This window comes from Ornithodoros turicata, chromosome 4 (assembly GCF_037126465.1).
Source record: "Ornithodoros turicata isolate Travis chromosome 4, ASM3712646v1, whole genome shotgun sequence".
Classification (NCBI taxonomy): Eukaryota; Metazoa; Arthropoda; class Arachnida; order Ixodida; family Argasidae; genus Ornithodoros; species Ornithodoros turicata.
In genome coordinates, this window is record NC_088204.1 from 914,188 (window position 1) to 936,009 (window position 21,822).

The 21,822-nt window shown below is 44.7% G+C and overlaps 1 protein-coding gene across 3 annotated transcripts in view; it reads left to right on the plus strand.

Annotated features, from left to right (window-relative positions):
- The first annotated feature begins 920 nt into the window (after positions 1-920).
- LOC135390597 (DNA-binding protein SMUBP-2-like) overlaps positions 921-21,822 on the plus strand; it is a 36,258-nt gene continuing 15,356 nt past the window's right edge. The window contains exons 1-18 of one of the 3 annotated variants that reach the window (XM_064620352.1): positions 923-1,092; positions 1,161-1,247; positions 1,327-1,493; positions 2,347-2,542; positions 5,262-5,380; positions 5,438-5,592; positions 7,551-7,757; positions 8,678-8,997; positions 9,839-10,021; positions 12,017-12,135; positions 12,202-12,296; positions 14,513-14,636; positions 14,694-14,870; positions 16,200-16,326; positions 17,922-18,007; positions 18,080-18,254; positions 19,467-19,590; positions 19,656-20,279. In XM_064620352.1, the coding sequence (XP_064476422.1) occupies positions 1,174-1,247; positions 1,327-1,493; positions 2,347-2,542; positions 5,262-5,380; positions 5,438-5,592; positions 7,551-7,757; positions 8,678-8,997; positions 9,839-10,021; positions 12,017-12,135; positions 12,202-12,296; positions 14,513-14,636; positions 14,694-14,870; positions 16,200-16,326; positions 17,922-18,007; positions 18,080-18,254; positions 19,467-19,590; positions 19,656-19,733 (2,526 nt within the window). In that variant the 5' untranslated portion in view covers positions 923-1,092; positions 1,161-1,173 and the 3' untranslated portion in view covers positions 19,734-20,279. Of the gene's footprint in view, positions 1,093-1,144; positions 1,248-1,326; positions 1,494-2,346; positions 2,543-5,261; positions 5,381-5,437; positions 5,593-7,550; positions 7,758-8,677; positions 8,998-9,838; positions 10,022-12,016; positions 12,136-12,201; positions 12,297-14,512; positions 14,637-14,693; positions 14,871-16,199; positions 16,327-17,921; positions 18,008-18,079; positions 18,255-19,466; positions 19,591-19,655; positions 20,280-21,822 lie in introns of those variants that run through there. The other 2 variants (XM_064620350.1, XM_064620348.1) reach the window with 2 other exon arrangements.

A 21,822-nucleotide genomic window follows, 5' to 3' on the forward strand; every position in this document is an offset into this window, starting at 1 on the left:
TACGACGTTAATTCAATTTAATTTATAAATAAAAGCCGCATTGTACTGTCGTCGCTACAGTACTTACCAACTGAAGTCAATACATTCCAGATGAAATGCACCAAAGACCTGCTATTGTGTGTATTGCGTTAACAATATCTTCACTTGATTTGCAAGTCGCTGCAAGCAATGCTCCTGCTCCCCAAGCTCCAGTAACAGGCTTGCTTACAGGTACAATACAGGTAACGAATTTGGCAGGAGCTTTGTGAGGGATATTTCATTCGGAACAAACAACAGGATGATGCATATGTTTGCCTTACATCGATATCTTATCAGCTGAGTTAACTTATCTGCGTATAGTGGTATTATCTCCGCGCGCTCTGCTTCACATTCCCCCCCAATGAACCAGTTTCACTTGAATTCTATTATTTTGTGAAAATAAAATTATGTAAGTTAAACACTTGTCTGTGTTGTCCTTTTCTGCCTGTGTTTTGAGCGCTGCTTTGAAGTACGATAATTCATTCATACGCATATTTCCTGGAGGCAAAGTCTCATCCCTTCCTTTTTCTTTTTATCAATAACGTGGTTCGGAGCGGCTGCGTGCGTGTTCTTGCACCACGGCAATTTCCAATAATGCAAATCGATTTGCACGTGCTGTAGCCTTTTGCTATGATCCGATCCGTATCACTCTCTCTTTTTCTCGGTTTCGGTGGTTTCGGTATAGCTTCGGTCCGTTGCTGACCGTTGACAAACAACTCAGGTGTCGCGTTAGAGAAACCGCTTCGTAGTCAGATATTCCCCAAAAAACTAAAGAACTGAATAAAAAATACCTCGTATAGTATATGTATAATTATTTTATGAACAAAACAATGTGACTGATAGATGTTATGGATTCCATTTTCTTTATGCATCATAATTATACGAAAGCGATGCTGACGATGCCAGGCTATATTCACTAGATCTGCGATGATGCAGTCAGCGCCAGGAAAGGGTTGGTGCCTTCAATTTCAATAGTGTGTGGTCAACGCCCTATAAATTTATAGAGGAGGCGTTGGTGTGGTGGAATGCTTTCACGTCTTTCGCATGCCGGGTAGTACGCGATACAATATCAAGGTAGGCGTTGCATTAAATGGAAACGTATATACTCCCAACAACATTGATACAGGCGGGTGATTTTGCAGACGAAATTCTGCAATGGATCTTGACACGTTTATAAAGAGGCACTCCGAGCTTCTTGAACTTGAGCGTGAAGAAGCAGAACAAAATGCGTAAGTCACACGTACGAACATAAATGTAATTATGCTTGTCTATAACTGCACAGCACGTCAAATATGTCGCTCGTTGTAGACAAGCGCAAGAGAGATTCACCTTGAGGGAGCTTGAAAATAAAGGTCTGGTCATCAAAAGAGTGTTGGTGGATTCATGCTGCCCGGGACTGTACGGACGACGTCATGTATATAATTTTCGACCGTGCAAGCGTAGAGCTCCTTTTCCAGCCAACAAATTCGCCAGCGGTAAGTACACACACGGGCTTATCGTGCTGAATGGAAACATCTTTATAACAGTTTTGAGATGTTCTAAACATGGCAGAACATTTAAGAAAATATAAGGAGAAAGAAAGAGGTGTCGGAACTTTCTCTCCACAGGGAGCTCAAGTTTCGAGGATTGATGCGATTAAGAACATTATGCGTGCATACAAGGGTGTGGGTTCGAGTTCACAATAAGTGGCACGTAGTAAATATCGGCAGTGTCTGTCAAAAATGGCAAATTATTCACTGGTCCTGAACTTTCACCAAGATGCCAATAGAACAACACATGCTGCATGCAGTACAGAATGACACCAAATACGTGAAATAGCTTCTACTAACGGCACTTCCTTAATTATGCAGTGTGAGCCTTTCTTTACGCCAGGAACATTATTTGGCCTAACGATTAACCAACCTGGGATGTACCCTGCACAGAAGGCAACATGCTAAAAATTACTCCATGAAACAATGAACAAAACGGACAACCACCAATGAAAGATGAAAGTCACCGAAGAGGTTAGCCAGCTGTAGGACTCGAACCCTAGGGTTCGAGTCCTGTTTCTGGTTCCTGTTTCTGTTTCTGGTTTGAGTCCTACAGCTGGCTAACCTTTTCTGTGACTTTCATCTTTCATCGTTAATTTCTTAGGCAACTTGAGGCCTTGTATGTATTTGTCCCGTCTATGTTGTTCCAGCCTCAGAACATCCGTTATCTCATAACCATCAATAAATCAATAACTAAATAAAAACCCGAGTGGAAGCAACACATTTCCTTCACATTTCTTCCCGCAAATGGGAAATCCCGCGCTGATCTGTAACTATGAATGAGTTTGTGTCTTCCCAGGTGACGTAGCTAGCATCGTCTTGGCCGGCGACCCGGCCAGAGAAGGAATCTGTTCCGGTGTCGTCACGAGAGTCACCCAAGCCGTGATCTCGGTTGCAGTCGACAACGCCGCTGACAGTTCTCTCTATTACGACGATAGACGCCTCTTCCACCTGTTCAAGCTGGCCAACGATGTCACTCACAGGAGGCTTAAAAGGTGCGAAAGTCACCTGTATAATATCTTTTGGATCTTTCTTAACAATGGTGCACCTAATGGATGGAACATGAAACCACAAAGATACGATGAAAATGAACCAAGCTGCAAAGATGTTTGCAGCTGTATCTGCGTACAGGGTGTCCCAGAAAACGTGTCATTGAATTATAATTTAAAAAAACTACGCCACCTAGAATCATGCGGTCAATGGCATTTGTTCTTACTAGGTTTTTGCCACCTCCTCATGTGAATGTCATGTACTCCAAGTCTAATCATGCAATGGAAATTTGCCAAGTAGAGGTCACTTTTTTGCCCCACCAATATGAAGAGCGTGCCAGTTTCACTCAAATTTGTAGTGGACGACGATGACTAGGCTCGCGCCACGCCCCCATTTTCCATCGGTGGCTCATGCCACGAAATAAATCAGTTTTCTTCTGGCATTCGTTGTGGTAGCTTGCGTTCTTTTAGCTCCCACAATTCTGGTGACCCGAACGTAGCTTTGCCCTTCAACAATGCACTCTGGAGACGAGCCTTCCCCACAGACCCCGGCCACAACCCCTTTTCAACCGGGCGTGGCTCATGTACCACCGTTTTGGTCTCGCAACCCGTTCATCTGGTTCCAGCAAGTCGAGGCTCAATTTCTCCTTGCTGGTATAACATCCCAGATAACCAGGTACCGTCATCTCCTCGCCTCCCTTCCCCCCGAGATCGCCATGGATGTCGCCGACATCATTGCCAACCCTCCGGCGCAGAATCCCTACGACCATCTGAAGAGCTCAATCCTCCAGCGCACCACCGTTTCTGAGCGAACGCGCCTCCAACAGCTTTTGCACTCCGAAGAACTGGGGGACCGAAGACCCTCCCAGCTACTCCGCGCCATGCAAGTCCTATTGGCCGACAGAGCTGCTTCTCTTGACGACGATCTGCTTCGCGAGCTGTTTTTGTCGAGGCTCCCGTCTTCAGTGCAAATGGTCCTCGCTACGGCCACTGCCTTACCTCTGGCCCAGCTTGCACAACTGGCTGACAAGGTGACGGAAGTAGCAAACCCGAGCCCTGCCGTTGCAGCCGTTTCCGAGTCCTGTCGCCTTTCCAACCCCCGCTGCCAGCCACCGGTTTCCAAGGCCCCGTCTACATTCGCCGAGGTGCTGTCGTCTATGCGCGAGGACATTCACCGCCTCTCCCACACAGTCGCCGCGCTCCAGTTCCGTGACAACCACAGCCGCTCCCCAGATCGGTCTCGCCGATTCAGAAGATTCCGCCGTTCCCCACGGCGTTACTCCCACCGCAGCGTTTCTCCAGCTGATAACCAGAACCCACCACCCTGCTGGTACCACGAACGCTTCGGTCAGGCCGCCATGCGATGCACGCATCCCTGTGGTTGGTCGGAAAACGCTCCCGGGAACCGATGACGGCGACCACCGCTTTCCCTTCTCCCGCCACAAGTCGCCTTTTCTTTGTTGTGGACCGCTCGAGCAAGACTCGTTTCCTCGTGGACACTGGAGCTGCCGTCAGCGTTCTACCTGCCTCACCCAGCGACCGGCGCGGAAACACAATCTATCACCTTATGGCTGTGAACAACAGCACCATACCAGTCTACCATGAAAAGCTGCTCACCCTTAATCTTGGCCTGCGAAAAGTGTTTCCTTGGGTGTTTCGCGTTGCCGCCGTCTCTCACGCTATACTCGGAGCAGACTTTTTGCACCATTTCGCCCTCTCCGTAGATGTCTCATGATGCCTTCTGGTCGATACCCAGACCCGGCTATCGGCCCACGCGAGCCTATTGTGATAATCGCAGTTTCGTTGTGATAAGTATTATAATAATAACGAACACAGTTCTATATGCCATTTGACAGTCATCAATTGGGCATCAATTTCGGTCGGAATGTTTTGGAATGGCTTGGGAACGTAATAACCTGCGCTGTGCTCTTCCAATCATGCTGAAATTTTCAGCAATTGTTTTGCGCATAATTGCCCATCCAGTGCCACTTCTAGGCTGGTGTGGTGACATTAGAACACCTCGAAACAGGAAGCCAAAGAAAGGCATTTTTTCACGTTTTTCTGAAGGCGCTTCCGGATTATCGGCGTCATATATCAGTAAGAGCGAGACGGTCCACCCTCCACGTATCACAGAACAACACAACGCAACAAATTGTGCACCGCTATCTGATCTCCCTTTTGCGCCAGTTTCGTACAAAGACCACCCATAATCGGAGATATTGGCACGTTCCAGGCCTTATGGCGCCGCAACCGCATGCCTTGCCGAAAATCGGAAGACGGTCCCCCCCGAGTCAAGAATCATAGCTTCCGAATGGCACCAGTTTCACCACCAACAGACGAAAATGAGAGCTACAGGTCTGGTACAAAGTTGCCTCTTTTTAAGAGGGGAGTGAGACCATAGCCTTAAGTTAAATGGCTTTGATTCAAAGTGTGCAGCCAGAACTTTTGGACTGTGAGGCGAGCCGATTACATTTGAATGACCCGACTTGAATGTTTTCAGTGCACTGTCTAGTAGGTTTTTCCGTTGATTGGGGGGGGGGGGGCACTTTTAAATAAAATAAAATAAATAAATATGTATTACCGCCAGCAATGGGGTAGAAACTCCCCAGTCATGACCATTAAAATAAACTCCTTGTTCAAAACTCAAAATGGTACTTCATTTATTTAAATACTAGCACGTATTACTATTTACTTATTTACGTCTTTGCTGTTTAATTTGTTTCAGTACGTTGGAGATGATGCAGAAGAGGAGAGAAATTCGTTTCTCACCCTTGATCCAGCTGCTGTTCGGCACCACGAAACTGACGTCTGCTTCAGAGACGCGCGACCCAGGGAACGCTCTCGGTACGTGTGTAACGTTGTAATTACGTGGCATTACGCTTTCACGTACGTATCTTGCAGGGTATTTCAACAAAAACCTGGATGCTTCGCAGAAAGAAGCCGTTAAGTTTGCTTTAAGCCAAAAGGAAGTCGGTATAATTCACGGCCCGCCTGGTACCGGTAAGACGACGACTCTCATCGAAGTGGTCATGCAGCTTGTGCGCAATGGGTCCAAGGTATTCCGTACCGTTTTTGGATTATGGGTGTTGCAGAATTTGTGTAACTGTTGTTGGAACTTAAAGGAGCGCAGGGGGCCGTCCCAAAAAAGTTTCAGATTAAGACGTCCGATGGAAGTGTGTGTGACAGAATGGCGTAAATGCAGGCTAGCTGGTGGATAAATTTATAATTTTAATGTATTTTAATTTAAATATCTCATTTTTTAGAATTTTTAAAACTTATTTTTTTAGAATTTTTAAAACTTAGTTTTTTTTAATGTTTAAAATTTAAATTTTTTAAAATTTAAATAATCTTATAATTTTAATTAAATAAATTTTTGAGCCTTCGTGTTTGTGTTTGTTTTTGTGTCTTGCCCATCGCTCAGGGCTTGCCTATCATGGATGTGTGTGTGTCGTTTTACCGAATAGCGCGAAAGGTTTTGATAAGTGCAATTTGTTTCTCAGAAAAAAACTCGCATAAACGTGGCTCCAGGCGTTTGCCTTTAACTCGCCACTCCGGGTGTAACGAGGATGAGGAGGTATGATGCCACGTCACCGATGACTTTATAAGGAGAACTCGTTCTGGTTCACCAGTCAGTGGATGTCAGCGCCTTGTCCCTTTGCCGCCATAAACCAGTTTCGCCAGCTCTCCTGGAGAATTGGGGATAGAAGGAGCGGCCGAGTCGTTACCGAGACCAGGAGAAAGGCTTTTTCAGAACCCCGAACAGCGGAGTAGCGGAGAACATTCCTCTAGACCAATCGGCGAGCGTTCTCCTTATAGCGTTAGCGCGAGGTCCCAGGCAGATCGCAGGCTGGTACTGCTCTTCACCGCCGTTGCAGACAGTTGCTTTTTGCTGCGTACTTTAAATTCAGTTTCTGCGATAATTATGGCTCTGTGGTGCGAATTGCTTCGCACGGTGCATCTTACTGGCCTACTTATTAACAGTAGGGTGTTAAAAATGTCCTCTGTGCTACTTTAACGTATCTGTGCATTGCTACTGACACCAGTGATTTATCCAGATTCTGCTACATCCTCCCAAATGTTTGATGACACCCCCCTAACTTTTTTACCTGTGTGGACCCGCAATAAAAAGTGTGTGTGTGTGTGGTAGGAGGCTTGCTATTTAAACTTTAGACGTTAACTTTAACTTTAAAATGATACGTTAAGCTGTTATGACTAGGGCCCGGATTTTTAGGCACTAACAGGGGGCACTCTTGACCGCATAGCGCGCAGTATGCTCTGTCTCCCAATAATCAACATTCCTTCCAATTGGAAGATAAAGCAATGCAGTTCTGAAGGTTGGTTGGCCTAGAACGATTTATCTGAAGAAGAGCGCTACCTGTTAGTGCCTAAAAATCCAGGCCCAGAGTTATGACTAGACCCCAAATATTTAGGCACCTATAATGGACAGCAAAAATCTCGATTTAGGCACCAGATGCGGTGTTACAGGCAGCATAAACCAATGTGTTGGGCCCTGCTGAAAATACAGAAGGCAGAATAAATTAAATTAGTAAAAAAAATTTACAAAATTAAAGGTCAACCTGTTCCTTCTCTTGGAATAATGCATGAACGGCAGCAGTTATCTTTTCGAAGTCACAGTAGCTGCTACCGGTGCGACTGGAAACACCCATTACCTGATATTTGTTGAAAGAACATTATTTATATTATCTATATTAATATATTGGAATATATATTTCTCTCGCAACCCAGTTAGCCCCAATGGAGAGCAAAACTTATATTCGAATAGACTGGGCAGATGAACACTCGATTAAATTAAAGCTTATTGTCTTAGGGAAGACTAGATTATTAAATTAGAAAAAGAAAAGATCTGTTAAAAAAGATTAGAACACGAAAATCCGCCGAGTAGATCGTCAGCCGACGCTGAACGTACTCGTACCTGTTTCATAGATGAGTTTCAGGACGTCCATTTGAAGGGATTAATCTGTGGCTGAATGTTTCTCGATGTGGGTGCTTACAGGTGCTGGTGTGTGCACCATCCAACATTGCGGTGGACAACTTGGTGGAGAAGCTGATCAGCTACGAGGGAAGAGTTAAGGTTGTGCGCCTGGGTCACCCGGCACGTGTGTTGCCAGAGATTCAGCGCTACTGCCTGGATGCGGTTGTGGAACGTTCCAAAATCTACTCGATCATGGAGAACATGAGGAAAGAACTCGACTCACTCTTGGTGAGGATATATTGCTTCATGAGTCCCGAAAAAGTCACGGCACGGCCTAACATTGCACACAATGATTCCCATCATCATTCCAGAGTTGTGTGAGGCGTGTGCCTTTTTGTGACAATAAACGTGAACTTTTTCCGAAGCAAATTCGGCCCCGATCTGGCCAAGCTAGATTTCTCCTCCGCGATGGGAAGCGATGCCAACCGAAAAAGTAGAAGCATCCAATGGCTATTCAGCCAGAAGGAGAACCGTAGCAACGATGACGTAGCAATGGGGTCGACTGTTGTTGCCGTGTGTACGACTTCTACCCCTATGAATACAGGGATTATCTCATTGAAATATGGATGGTTGAAAGGCGATGTTCCCCCAAGGCCAGAAGCCTTCGGCCAAAATTTGGGGTGCATTTTGGTAGCACGCGGTGATGCACAGAAAAAGAGTTGGGTCCCGATTTCGGTTCGGCCAGTTTTTGGACAGTTTTTCGTGCCATGCCGGTTCACCCTTAAAGGTGTTGTGACACTTTCTCTGATGTGTTGAAGCATAACGTGTACGCATCGTACTCATTATGAGAACACAGTGGAAAAAATAATTTCTCCTCTTGCTAGATTGGTTCGGAAAATAGGCGCTGCCACAAAACGATGACCCACGGTGTGACCTCACGGACCCCTCTCTCCCATTTGGCTCGGGAGACGTCTTCCCTCCCCGCTCCTGTGTGACGTCACCGATGTCGCTTCTTCGTGGCATTTTTCTACGTACCTGCTCACGTCATGGACCCGAAAATGTGATGATGTCGGGTGATATAGAATAGTTTTTTCGTATTTATCTGGGAAAGCTGGAAACCAAGTGTCACAACACCTTTAAGAGTAGCTTTCATTCGCATGCTGATGTGGACGAAATTTTGCGCATGAAGCCATTTTTAATGTTTGCAGTCAGCGGCGAAGAAAGGCTGTGTCACAAATCGCTGCCGCGCAGCACACAGGAGACGCGACAAGCAGAGGGAGCTGCAGCTGCTAGAGCAGCATGCCGTCGAGATGACGCTTCGGGATACAGACGTCGTGCTTTCCACGCTGACAACGGCGTCCGAAGAAGGACCTCTCAATCGCTTGCCGCCGGAATTCTTTGACGTGGCCGTGGTGGACGAATGCTCGCAGGCACTTGAGGTTGCCTGCTGGATGGCGTTGCTGCGGGCACCCAAATGTGTCTTGGCTGGGGATCACCTGCAGTTACCGCCTACAATAGTGTCCAAAAGGTGATCTTAATGTCGTAAAAGTGGTGGCTCTTATTCATTAATCTCAGTGATTGGATGACATCATTTACTAACCTCATTTGCAGTGATAGTTAGAGTACTTGTTGTTTAACTATGTGTAAAACTATGCGTAAGACTATGTGTAAACAGTGCAGTTAAACTACTTCTAAACTACGTGTAGTTAAACTACCTGATTGTAGTTAAAAAGTATAGTTATCAGCTACTTGCAGAAATGTGGTGTGCAACTACTAGTTAAACTACTATTTCGAGTAGTTAGCTACGGTAGTTAGGTTACTGCAGGCGCCAACTACTTCCGATTTTGCCGCGAGCTTTACGGCACGACTGTGCTTCCGATTTTTGCCTCGAGCTACTTGTTTGATGGGAACGGAGGTGCAGAGCAATTGTGTCGTGCATGCGTACTAAATCTTCACTTTTATCGCTGCTTGTGATTCATATTTAGGTGCCAAGAACACTATAGAATGGAATTGGTGTTGATGGACAATGTTAAGTAGTTAGAGATGTAGTTAAAATACATTGCAGTAGTTAAAGAAGCAGTTTTAAATACTTCCCCTAAAAAGTAGTTGAACTACTAGATAAACTACTTCATCGCGAAGTAGTTGGTAGTTATAGTTAAACTACAGTAGACGTAGTTAGTGGCCATTGTGTGTTAATCATCTAGTCTTATTTATGGCATAATCTCATTTATGATTCAGTGGTTATTTTTCTCGCAGCCTAGAAGCGTTATTCTCGAAATGAGAATTCAGTTGGGCAGTATAACTTGTACTCTGCATATGTTCTGCAGTTATCTGCTCGTACGTTCATTCAAATTTCTCTTCTCGTTTAGGGCTGCAGACGGGGGCCTTTCATTGACGCTGATGGAACGACTTCTAAAATTACACGGAAACTCTATAGTGAAGATGCTCACCGTGCAGTACAGAATGAACGCGGACATAATGCGATGGTCATCGGACAAGCTCTACGAAGGAAAACTGGAAGCACATAATTCTGTCGAACGCCATTTGCTGAGGTATATATGGTAATTTTTAGGGATGGGACGAATCAAAAATTTTTCGTATCCGAATCTGAATCCAAGGAGGGTTCTACGAATCTTACGAATCTCGAATCCTTTTTCGAATCCGAATTTAAATCCAAGGAATCCACGAATCTCGAATCCTTTTTCGAATGCGAATCCAAACTTAAATCCAAGGAATCCACGAATCTCGAATCCTTTTTCGAATCCGAATCCGAATTTAAATCCAAGGAATCCACGAATCTTACGAATCTCGAATCCTTTTTCGAATCCGAATCCGAATTTAAATCCAAGGAATCCACGAATCTTACGAATCTCGAATCCTTTTTCGAATGCGAATCCAAATTTAAATCCAAGGAATCCACGAATCTTACGAATCTCGAATCCTTTTTCGAATCCGAATCCGAATTTAAATCCAAGGAATCCACGAATCTTACGAATCTCGAATCCTTTTTCGAATCCGAATCCGAATTTAAATCCAAGGAATCCACGAATCTTACGAATCTCGAATCCTTTTTCGAATCCGAATCCAAATTTAAATCCAAGGAATCCACGAATCTTACGAATCTCGAATCCGAATCCGAATTTAAATCCAAGGAATCCACGAATCTTACGAATCTCGAATCCTTTTTCGAATCCGAATCCGAATTTAAATCCAAGGAATCCAGGAATCTTACGAATCTCGAATCCTTTTTCGAATCCGAATCCGAATTTAAATCCAAGGAATCCACGAATCTCGAATCCTTTTTCGAATCCGAATCCGAATTTAAATCCAAGGAATCCACGAATCTTACGAATCTCGAATCCGAATCCGAATTTAAATCCAAAGAATCCACGAATCTTACGAATCTCGAATCCTTTTTCGAATCCGAATTTAAATCCAAGGAATCCACGAATCTTACGAATCTCGAATCCTTTTTCGAATCCGAATCCGAATTTAAATCCAAGGAATCCACGAATCTCGAATCCTTCTTCGAATCCGAATTTAAATCCAAGGAATCCACGAATCTCGAATCCTTTTTCGAATCCGAATCCGAATTTAAATCCAAGGAATCCACGAATCTCGAATCCTTCTTCGAATCCGAATTTCAATCCAAGGAATCCACGAATCTCGAATCCTTTTTCGAATCCGAATCCGAATTTAAATCCAAGGAATCCACGAATCTTACGAATCTCGAATCCTTTTTCGAATCCGAATCCGAATTTAAATCCAAGGAATCCACGAATCTCGAATCCTTCTTCGAATCCGAATTTCAATCCAAGGAATCCACGAATCTCGAATCCTTTTTCGAATCCGAATCCGAATTTAAATCCAAGGAATCCACGAATCTTACGAATCTCGAATCCTTTTTCGAATCCGAATCCGAATTTAAATCCAAGGAATCCACGAATCTTACGAATCTCGACTCTTTTTTCGAATCCAAATCCGAATTTAAATCCAAGGAATCCACGAATCTTATGAATCTTTCAAATCATTTCTTTAAAAAAAATTTAAAAAGCCAAGAAAAAAAAAAACGCTTCTAGTGAAAAGTGTTTCGAAGCAGAATATGATACCTTTGTTTAACGAAAAACAAATTAAACGATGCTTCAGTTTCAGGAGAAAATATACCTGTATAGTCCTTCTTAAATGTAATTTGTTGTTCATCAACTGCAAAAAAAAAAAAAATGCATAAATTCTCAAGTCTGAATTATTTCCATAAAACTAAGCAACAGTCACAAGCACAACCACGTTACTTTTAAACTTGTGAGGTAACAGTTCCTGCCTGAACTCTTTCAGTTCAGAGCAGTGTAAAAAAAGAAACAAACAAACCTAGTCGATGGATCCGAAAGATTCGATTCGCCGTTTTGGGCACTGGGATTCGGATTGGCGAATCTCGAATCCCTGCCTAGGATTCGCGGATTTGGAAGATTCAGATTAAGAACATTATCGGGCACACGACTGTTTGGGCGAAAGAAACGAATTACCCGAGCCAAAACATGATCGACTTTCAGGGACGTGCCAGGGGTAGTAGACAACAAAGCTACATCGACGCCGCTTCTTCTAATCGACACAGCGGGATGTGGCATGTACGAATTGGACACTGTTCACAAAGACTCCAAAAGCAACGAAGGTATTCGTGTTGTACTCGAAATAATGCGCTATTTCGAGTCCAAGTATAAAAACTTTAAAATTACAGGAGAGGCGGACCTGGTGTGTATCCACGTTGAAAACCTTATTTCGAGTGGTGTGAAAGCCGCGGACATTGCTGTCATCTCACCTTACAACCTTCAGGTGAGAGCTCGTAATTTCTCCCATCCTAGGCGATCAGCTTATTCTAAGTGACCGCTTGGCTGGCTTTGAATCCCGCTGAGGATGGCTAAAACTTGCAAACGTACTCCAAAAGCCGGGAGGCGACACAACTGGACAAAAATGGTAGAGAAACTCCGACTTAACATAACAAAATAACAAGGTTTACTCAGACGTTTCGTCATCAGTGCCGAACCGAATGAGAGATTACGCAACCGGTCGCTATTTTCAAGGAAATGGGAGTATTGTTCGGGGGAAGGGGGGCCACGGTTTTTGCCAAGACTCTAGAAGCTTTCTGGGTCCCCATCTTTGTTCTCGAGGCAAGGTCACGCGTTCTCGAAGTCAAAACAATGTCCCTTTTTGTTATGTTAAGTTGGAGTTTCTCTACTTTTTTTGTTCGGCTACAACTTGGGAGTAGGGTGGGTGCCGCGATTCCAGCCCACTGGTGGCCAGAGATATTCTGAGGAATAACCACTATGGCGTGTCGTCAGTATACAGTCGCCGTCGGATTTTTCGGGGATCGCGCAAGAGTACGAATAATCGAGCAGTCCGAAAAAACGAATTTTGCTTCAAAATAAACTTTACTAAGCCCTAGTAGGCTGGAAAAATTTGTCGATGCTTTCTAAACGCGCTACCAGCTCTGCCTGATAACATCAGCTTCTATTTCCCGAAGCGACATTTCGTCACTGTAAGTACACTGACAGAGGCACCACCATCATCAAGTCCGCAAGTCGGCTTCACCTAACGCATGCGTGCTTTAGGTGAAGCTCGCTTTACAGCGCTGTCGCGCGACTCGCGGGCGGACAGCACGTGCTGGGCCGTTGGCCAAAAACGAAGAAGCAAAAGTGCTACGACAGACCTCTTCTACTCACAGGAATGGAAAATCAACAATCATCACTGCCTATTTTTTTTTTCTTCAATATTCTAGTTGGTTGATTTCTTTTGATATGAATTTTGAGACGATACCAATGTTTTCCGTCACCTCATGAGAGAAATTCGCGGATTGGGCAAACAGAGTCCAAAATATCGAGCGACGGAGCTGCACGGCGTCCGAAATTTTTGACGTTCTTATACATCATCTCTATGGGACCCGCGGCCGTTCCGCGAACAAGTCCGAATAATCGAGCATGTCGGAAAAATCGGTCGGGGACTGTAGTTTGTCTTGCAACGTAAAACCCGGTATTATTAATAATACTTAAAATGGCGGATGGGGCCAATTGAATTGGTACATGACAGACGTTCATGAACTTGAACCCATAGGGCAGGTCTGACAGGAGCAAGGTTGAAATAACATAAAACGATGACGTACAACGAAGATGAGAGAGCACGCCCCCAGGGCAGTACAAAGATAACCTTTCAAGATAGCCAGTTTACATTATGCATCATCTTCACCAGCTCGCTTGCTTCCTATCAATTTTTTCATTGTCATAACCTTTCATGTTTGTATTCTTTCCTCAAAATATCGTATCTCTGCGAAGGTTACAGCAACGGAAGGTTCACGAATACATTCTTCTTCGAGCTTCTTTATCAAAAAGGCCTCAAACAATTCTCCTTCTAATCCCATCTTAAAGAGACCTTTTACCTGAGTCCCATTAAAAACAGGATTGCGCCCACACACACTGTTTTACGTGGCAGCCCCCAGTGTACCGAGATTAATAATACTTTTCAGCGATGCCCAGTAGTTAACTAGTTAAACTACCTGATTGTAGTCAAAAAAGTAGTTATCAACTACTTTTAGAAGTGTAGTGTGCAACTACTAGTTAAACTACTATTTCGAGTAGTGAACTACAGTAGTTAGGTTACTGCAGGCGCCAACTACTTCCGATTTTGCCGCAAGCTTTACGGCACGATTGTGCTTCGGATTTTTGCCTCGAGCTACTTGTTTGATGGGAACGGAGGTGCAGAGCAATTCTGCCGTGCATGTGTACTAAATCTTTACCTTTATCGCTGCTTGTGATTCATATTTAGGTGTCCGAGAACACTGCAGAGTGGGATTGGTGTTGATGGACAATGTTAAGTAGTTATAAATGCAGTTAAAATACATTGCAGTAGTTAAAGAAGTAGCTTTAACTACCTCTCGTGAAATGTAGTTGAACCGCTAGATAAACTACTCCATCACGAAGCAGTTTGTAGTTATAGTTAAACCACTGTAGAAGTAGTTAGCGGCCATCACTGATCCTTGTACCTACCATTTCCACAAGGTGGAACTCCTTCAGCTGAGGCTGCGATCGAAACACGACGATTTAGAGATCCAATCGGTAGATGGCTTTCAGGGAAGAGAGAAAGAAGCCGTGGTCATGTCATTTGTGCGATCCAATACTAAAGGTACGTGGATTGAAAGGCTCTGATTGCACTCCTGCGGCACACGTTTCAATCCTGCAGGCACCGTGGGATTCCTGGCCGAGGAGCGCAGGATCAATGTAGCCGTAACGAGAGCGAGGCGCCACCTTGCCGTCGTCTGCGATAGCGCGACGGTGTCGAGGCATCCGTTTATCAAGTCGCTCGTGGACTACCTTACGACCAATGGAAGCGTACAGTGCGCACAGGAGTACAGTGCTGGTAAGACGGAAGGCAGAAAGGTCTACACTCTTGAAAATGAACTTCACCGCATAGCACACTCCTAGCAAACCATCATCTCGAATGATATCGTTACCTGCCCTGATTTGCTGAAAACGGGAGGCGTACGCCTTTTTGTGACACTTATGCTGTTCATGATTGTCACAAAAAAGGCGTACGCCTCCGGCTCCTAGCACACCATCATCTTGAATGATATCGTTATCTTACCTGATTTGTTGAAAATGGGAGGCGGACGCCTTTTTGTGACACTTATGCTGTTCATAATTGTCACAAAAAGGTGTACGCCTCCCGCTCCTAGCACACCATCATCTCAAATGATATCGTTATCTGCCCTGATTTGCTGAAAACGGGGGGGGGGGGTACGCCTTTTTTGTGACAATTATGAACAGCATAAGTGTCACAAAAAGGCGTACGCCTCCAGTTTTCAACAAATCGGGTAAGATAACGATATTCTATGAGCGTGCTATGCGGTGAAGTTGATTTTTAAGAGTGTACGTTTTGTTTGGAAGCGGTGCACACAGACCCACTTAACTTCAATTTTAATTAATTAAATTCGTTAAATTCAACGTGGCTCAAAACCCGGGATTGGAACCGGTACCTTTTTCGGTCTGGTTGGGTTTCGGGTTTAGCTCTGCTGAACTGAAATTATCAGCTAGAACCGGTTCACGTATATCAGTTCGGTTCGGGTTCGGCTCGGGGACAACCCCACCGCAGCACATGCACAGACAAAAAAAAATCTGTCAGCAGTCGGGACATTTATGGGAATTGGAACAGTTACTTTTTTTTGTCCCGGTTTAACCGGCTCATGGGCAGTAATTTTGCTACTTGAAAGCGAGCTTACGCTTACACGGTTGAGAAAGGTGTGAGATAACCGTTTCAGGTGAGTCAAAAAAAATGTTTGGTCGGTAGTACAATTATTTCACCTCTGAACCGATTCCTGAACCGGTAACTTTATGAATTTTTTTCAGTTCGGGACAAACAAAAAAATTGTTCTGGTTCGGGTTCGTCAGAAAATAACATTTTTTTTTTCTTCTGGTTTTCGGTTCGGGTTCAGTTCCAGTTCCGATCCCTGTGGAAAGGGGGTCTTTATGACAGCAGTAACATACGGGCCTACGATATGACAGCCGTCGCGTGTCCAAAGCTAAAATAGCGAAGGAGCACCGGTGAAAAGTTAGGGGGTGCTGGGGGAGTGTATGGTTAAATCACTGGCTCTTGGTCCCCGTTTGAAAATGTAATAAAAATTTAAAAGAAAAGAACACAAAGTCCACTGGTGTAACCTTGCAGCTTGATTGTTTTCTCCCATTTCCCCAGATCTGGCCCGTCGCAGATCTCTTCGTCCGTCGAATGTCAAGCTGAATCAGAAAAAAGTTTCGACTAAATCGCAGAAGAGTAAGAAACATGAGACCACGATGGGGGCGGCACACAAGCCCAAGGATGGGTAAGTTGAGCGCGCCGGCCCCTCTTGCACTTGTGGCCGTGGCTAGCATGCAGGGAAACGTCATGGGCCACGAAGGACCCAGTTTCTTAGTTTCTTGACTTACTCAAACTGTAGGAACTGCTCTCCCTACACACCCCTGAAATTTCTCCCACACAGCTCCGCCACCAACGCGTTCCAGTAGTGAGTCCGAATTACATCCTGTACTGTCAAACTTGGGGCTGTAGGAACACAGTCGTGCAGATGATTCATTTGTTTAAAATCACTTGAAAGTGACTGTTCGATGCATATATTGCACGCAGGCACGTAAATTCAGTGCGGATCATTAAGAACCACTTGTTATTTGATTATGTGTTGCCGTTCATAATGAATCTATATTCTAATGTACTGCGTTCTAACATAATAACACGTACAAATGAAATGGGAAAGCTGCGCAGATGTGTCACCATTGTGCCACCATTCTTTCAGTGTCCAAGAAAAATTCCGTTAAGTGGAACCTTGACCAAGCTAACCCCCCCCCCCCCCCCCCCCCCAGCAGTAACATCAACGTCATGTTCCCTTTCTCTTTGCCCCTGCCAAGCATTCTCAACGACATAAAGCTTGAATTCAGTGTTTCAGATATGCTAGGGTCATAGCTGCCTAAAGCTCCTAGCTTTCTGCTACGGAAAATTTACTTTCCCACAGGTTGGGATTTACAAATCCGTGGGATTCCATAGGCAAGAGAAAACAAGCAAACGAGAGTGCGGCATTCTCCCAGCATTCTATACAGACTTGTCCTATGCACCTTTCATAACTTTCCTGTTGTACAAAAGAAACTAGACTCAACTCTGTCAATCTCTCTCTGAGCGTTGCTGTCATTAACTTTCCCTGCATCGTCGCACACTCAGCCGTGCAAGTGCCAGCATTATCAGTGGTATCGGGTCTTGTAGAAGAAAAATTAAAAATCGAGCAAAATTTCACTCTGCGCGATTTCTATGGCAAAAAAAGTCGTCATTTTCTGCTGCGTGCTATTCATTTTCATTTCACCACACACAGGTGGCACCAGCATACAGAACAAGGATGTCACATCGTTGTAGGCAGCGCTGCCTGTGTGAAGTGACGTGAATGTGAAGCAGACACGAGCAAAAATGGCGGTGTTTGTGTTTTGATAGGCCATCGAAGATGCATGGGGAGAGATGCAGCTTTATTTTTAATTTTCTTTCTGCATGACCATAGCGCTTACAAAAAAAAAATTTGAATGAAACTTCAGATAAAAGGCTATCAGTCCGCAAAGTATGGGATGGGCCAAAAATAATCTGATATTTTTACGATGCGATCGAAATGTGTAACGTTTGCTAGAATAACCCTGTAGACAAAGAAGGTTAATTTTTGTCAGTTGCTCTGGGGGAGAAATTTCCAGAGAGAAACATCGTGTCAGATAAGCCGCAGTGCAGCGTAGAAAAAAATGCGGCTCGCGCGTGTCAAGTTACGGTAATTATTTAGACGCCTTTTAGCAGGTACCACGTACATAGAAACTTAACACGAGTAGTACTTTAACGTGTAGGTAACTGCTTAGAAACTCCGAGAAGTTTTACGATCCAATTTGTCCCTCTACTCAGCGGCCGAGACGACGGCAAGAAGGAGAGAGTCGTCGAAGAAGTCGAGAAATTTCGTGCATCCACCAGATCTGTGCACACGTTTCCCAGTACGTTAAATTCCTACTAAAGAAGGCTGGCTCTTGGTTACTGTTCGAAGGTACAATTTCCCATTTTCCCAGATCTGGACGGTTGTGAATCTCTTCGTCCATCGGATGTCAAGCTCAATCAGAAAAAAGTTTCAACTAAATCGCAGAAAAGTAGCCATCTTAAGAAACATCAGAAAGGAGAGACTACAATGGGAGCGGCACACAAGGGTGGGAGACCATTTCAACTGGAGCTCAAGTGCAAGGACGGGTAAGTTAGGTTTCTACCAAACGTACCATAACGGTGCGCGCCAGCTCCTCTTGCACTTGTAAGCCGTGGCTAGTATGCAGGGTATATGTCGAGGCACACATAGTAGACCACGAAGGACATTTCATCAGCCAGTTTCTTAGTTTCTTGACTCACTGACTCTGTAGGAACTGCTCGTGATTTTCCCTGTAAACCCTGGAACCACACTACAAGAGCCTCTTGTAACGTGAAGCCCACGAAGGATGTCTTCAGTTCCTGACTCATCTCTCATCAGCGTCGTGTTCCCTTTCTCTTTGCCCATGCCGAGCATTCTCAACGACATAAAGCTTGAATTCAGTGTTTCAGATATGCTAGGGTCATAGCTGCCTAAAGCTCCTAGCTTTCTGCTACGGAAAATTTACTTTCCCACAAATTGGGATTTACAAATCCGTGGGATTCCATAGCCAAGAGAAAACAAGCGAACAAAAGTGTGGCATTCTCCAAAAATTGTATACCAACTCGTCCTATGGACCTTTCGTAACTTTCCTGTTGTACAAAAGAAACTAGACTCAACTCTGTCAATCTCTCTCTAGGCGTTGCTGTCATTAACTTTCCTTGCATCATGGCACATTCAGCCATGTAAGAGCCAGCATTATCAATGGTGTCAGGCATGGCACAAGTAATGGGGTTTAACCTGCAAAAATGTAGCAGGTTGATTGAAATCCTTATATAATTCTGCAACATATCGCATACTCAGCGAAAAATGGACAGTTCTGAGGGAAACAGCAAGTTCCATGAGACACGGCCAATTGCAGAAAATTTCGAGGAACGCCAGGGGTTCCATACCTTCCCTTCTAGCCAAAATTTCTTAAGTATCCGTGAAAGTGTCGAACAAGACCGAGCTCAGGAATGTGCGCTGATGGCACAGGTAAAAAAAAAATGCATCCTGATGGAGAAAGGCATTGCGTGCCACAGAAATAGACAAAGAAGGACAAAGGGGTTAATTTTTGTCACTTGTTCTGGGGAGAAATTTCCAGAGAGAAACATCGTGTCAGATAAGCCGCAGTGCAGCGTAGAAAAAAATGCGGCTCGCGTGTGTCAAGTTACGGTAATTATTTAGACACCTTTTAGCAGGTACCACGTACGGAGAAACTTAACACTAGTAGTACTTTAATGTGTAGGTAACTGCTTAGAAACCTCGAGAAGTTTTACGATCCAATTTGTCCTTCTACTCAGCGGCCAAGACGACGGCAAGAAGGAGAGAGTCGTCGAAGAAGTCGAGAAATTTTTTGCATCCACCGAGACATCGTACACGTTTCCCAGTACGTTAAGTTCCTACGAAAGAAATCTGGTACACGAGGTAAAAAAATTCTTTCTGGAAACACTGGCACGACATTGACCTATGACATCTACCTCGTTTTTCAGGTGGCGGAGAAATTTGGGCTGTGGCACATAAAGTTAGGGGGCCTCGCAAACAGACGCATCATGTTGAGAAAACTATGATGATGGGATGGGGAAAACGGTGCTCGCTGTGCGACCGGGTCTTCTGCTTCTCGCACGCCCTGCCCGCATTTCACGGGTGCCAGCCAGAACCGGCGCGAGGGCGGCCTGGAAGAAGTCCTGGGTGCACAAGAGGGCACAGGTCAAAAAGGCGCTCGGCAGGAAATTGGAGACGCTGGCGGAGAAACGGAAAAAAAATTTTATCTTCTTTTTTCTTTTTTTTTTGTGAAGTTTTCGTAACTTAACGCTACGTTCATCGCCGTCGTGGCCAGTGTCGGCGGTGAAATCAATAACTTATATGGATGTTGAATAATGGAATCTTTTGATACATTATCTAAAACACTCTTTGACCTGCAAGTTTACACTTTTTGCGTCTATGCTTGGCAGCTATGTCGAAGCTTATTTGTCCCTCATTTTCGAGCAGCGGTGTCGGGCTCTATGGGTGTGGACCGAAACGAGTAAAAAAAATAATAATAATTCTCGCAATACACAATATTTACCAACAATTTTAGGACAACAATGAATACGAATAAACGTGATTTCCACAGACATATACAATTCCTGTTTTCAGTCCGACACCTCGTCGCTGTCGTCTTTCTCCTCTTCGGAGGAAGACAGAACGATATCCCGTACCAGGTCTCCCTCTTCCTTCATCTTTTTCTCTTTCTTCGTTTTCCTCTTCCGCCCCCCCCCCGTCCGAATCCGAGTCCAACTCTGGCAGTTCCTGTCAGCATGTCCCTGTGTTGAGTAACTGCCTGCCTCTCGCCCCTGACCTTCTCCCACTGCGCGTAGAACTTCGCCAGGGGCGTCCCCTCCTCCTTCCACTTGCCTTCGACGAGGTCCAACGCCTGCGCGTCGCTCAGCTTACACATTACGCTCCTGCGCCTCTCTTCGACGAATCTGGCGTTCTCCTCGACCTTCTCCACGAGCTGACAGATCCTTCGTACGTAGTTGGCAACCCTGCATTTTTTTACCCATGCCTTGAGCCGGACGACGGCCGGCAGCATTAGCTCTGGAAACGCGACGAAGTTGGAATACCCCGCCACGTACTCGAGGGTCACGTCGTAGAAGCTCTCGACGACCGCGTCGCGGAATCCGTTCTCCTTCATCTACCATCCTTTTTATAGCCCATCTTTAGCTCCAACGTTACCTTGAATTTGTTTAGGACGTCTCCGCTTGGTGGCTATTCGAGCAACGTGTAAAATTTGCACAATTTGCAAAGGAAGACGCACAAAGAGAATCGTGCAAAGAAGGTCAGTTCTTTTTTACATTCTTCAACAAACCCCCCCCCCCCCTAACGGTGGAGTCCTGGACTAAACTAAGGTCACTCTAGAGGTCAAACAAGGTCAATCATCTTGGGAAAATTTTTTAACCAATTTTTAGTAAATCAAAGTGGACTCGTCCGTGGTAGGAAGAACACCCTTTGACGACTCCACTAATAAACTCGTCAAAAGAGGGGGTTCTTTATACCCCCGACGAATCCATTATCAAGTGCCAGGGGATGAGCAGTTTTCGCAGAAATCTCGTACACCGTCAAGCAGTTAATTTTTTCGGCCATCATTGGATCTGAAGTTAATTGGACCTTAGGTTTTAGTACCTTGTGGTACGTTTTTACTGATATTGACGTATAGATTTTTGGTTTATCATTTTCCCAAGTCCCAATTAATATGCCAGGAAAATATACCTACCTTGAACGAATGCTCTAGGAAGCAAGCGAGCTCTCTATTAACACAAAATGTTGTCGGAACATTGTTGCAATGTTGTTCCCAAATATTGTCAAAACGTGGCTAATGTCCTCTTGAAGCCACATCCTAGTAACGTTACATGCGAACATTGCTCCAACATTTCCACAATGTTTGAATTAGCTTTGCAACATAATGACAACATGTTTTCAACATTGTTCCAACTTTGCTGTACCATGACAACTGCAACGTTCCACATATAAGGGCAACGTTATGACAACATTTAGCTAATATTTGCAAGAGGTTGGCGGAGCTATTTGTGCGCTATTTATTTCTTTTTTGCGTTGGATCACAGATGCATACTGACTGCGAACACTTGCACGCCACTGACAGCCGACTGGAGCTCCACA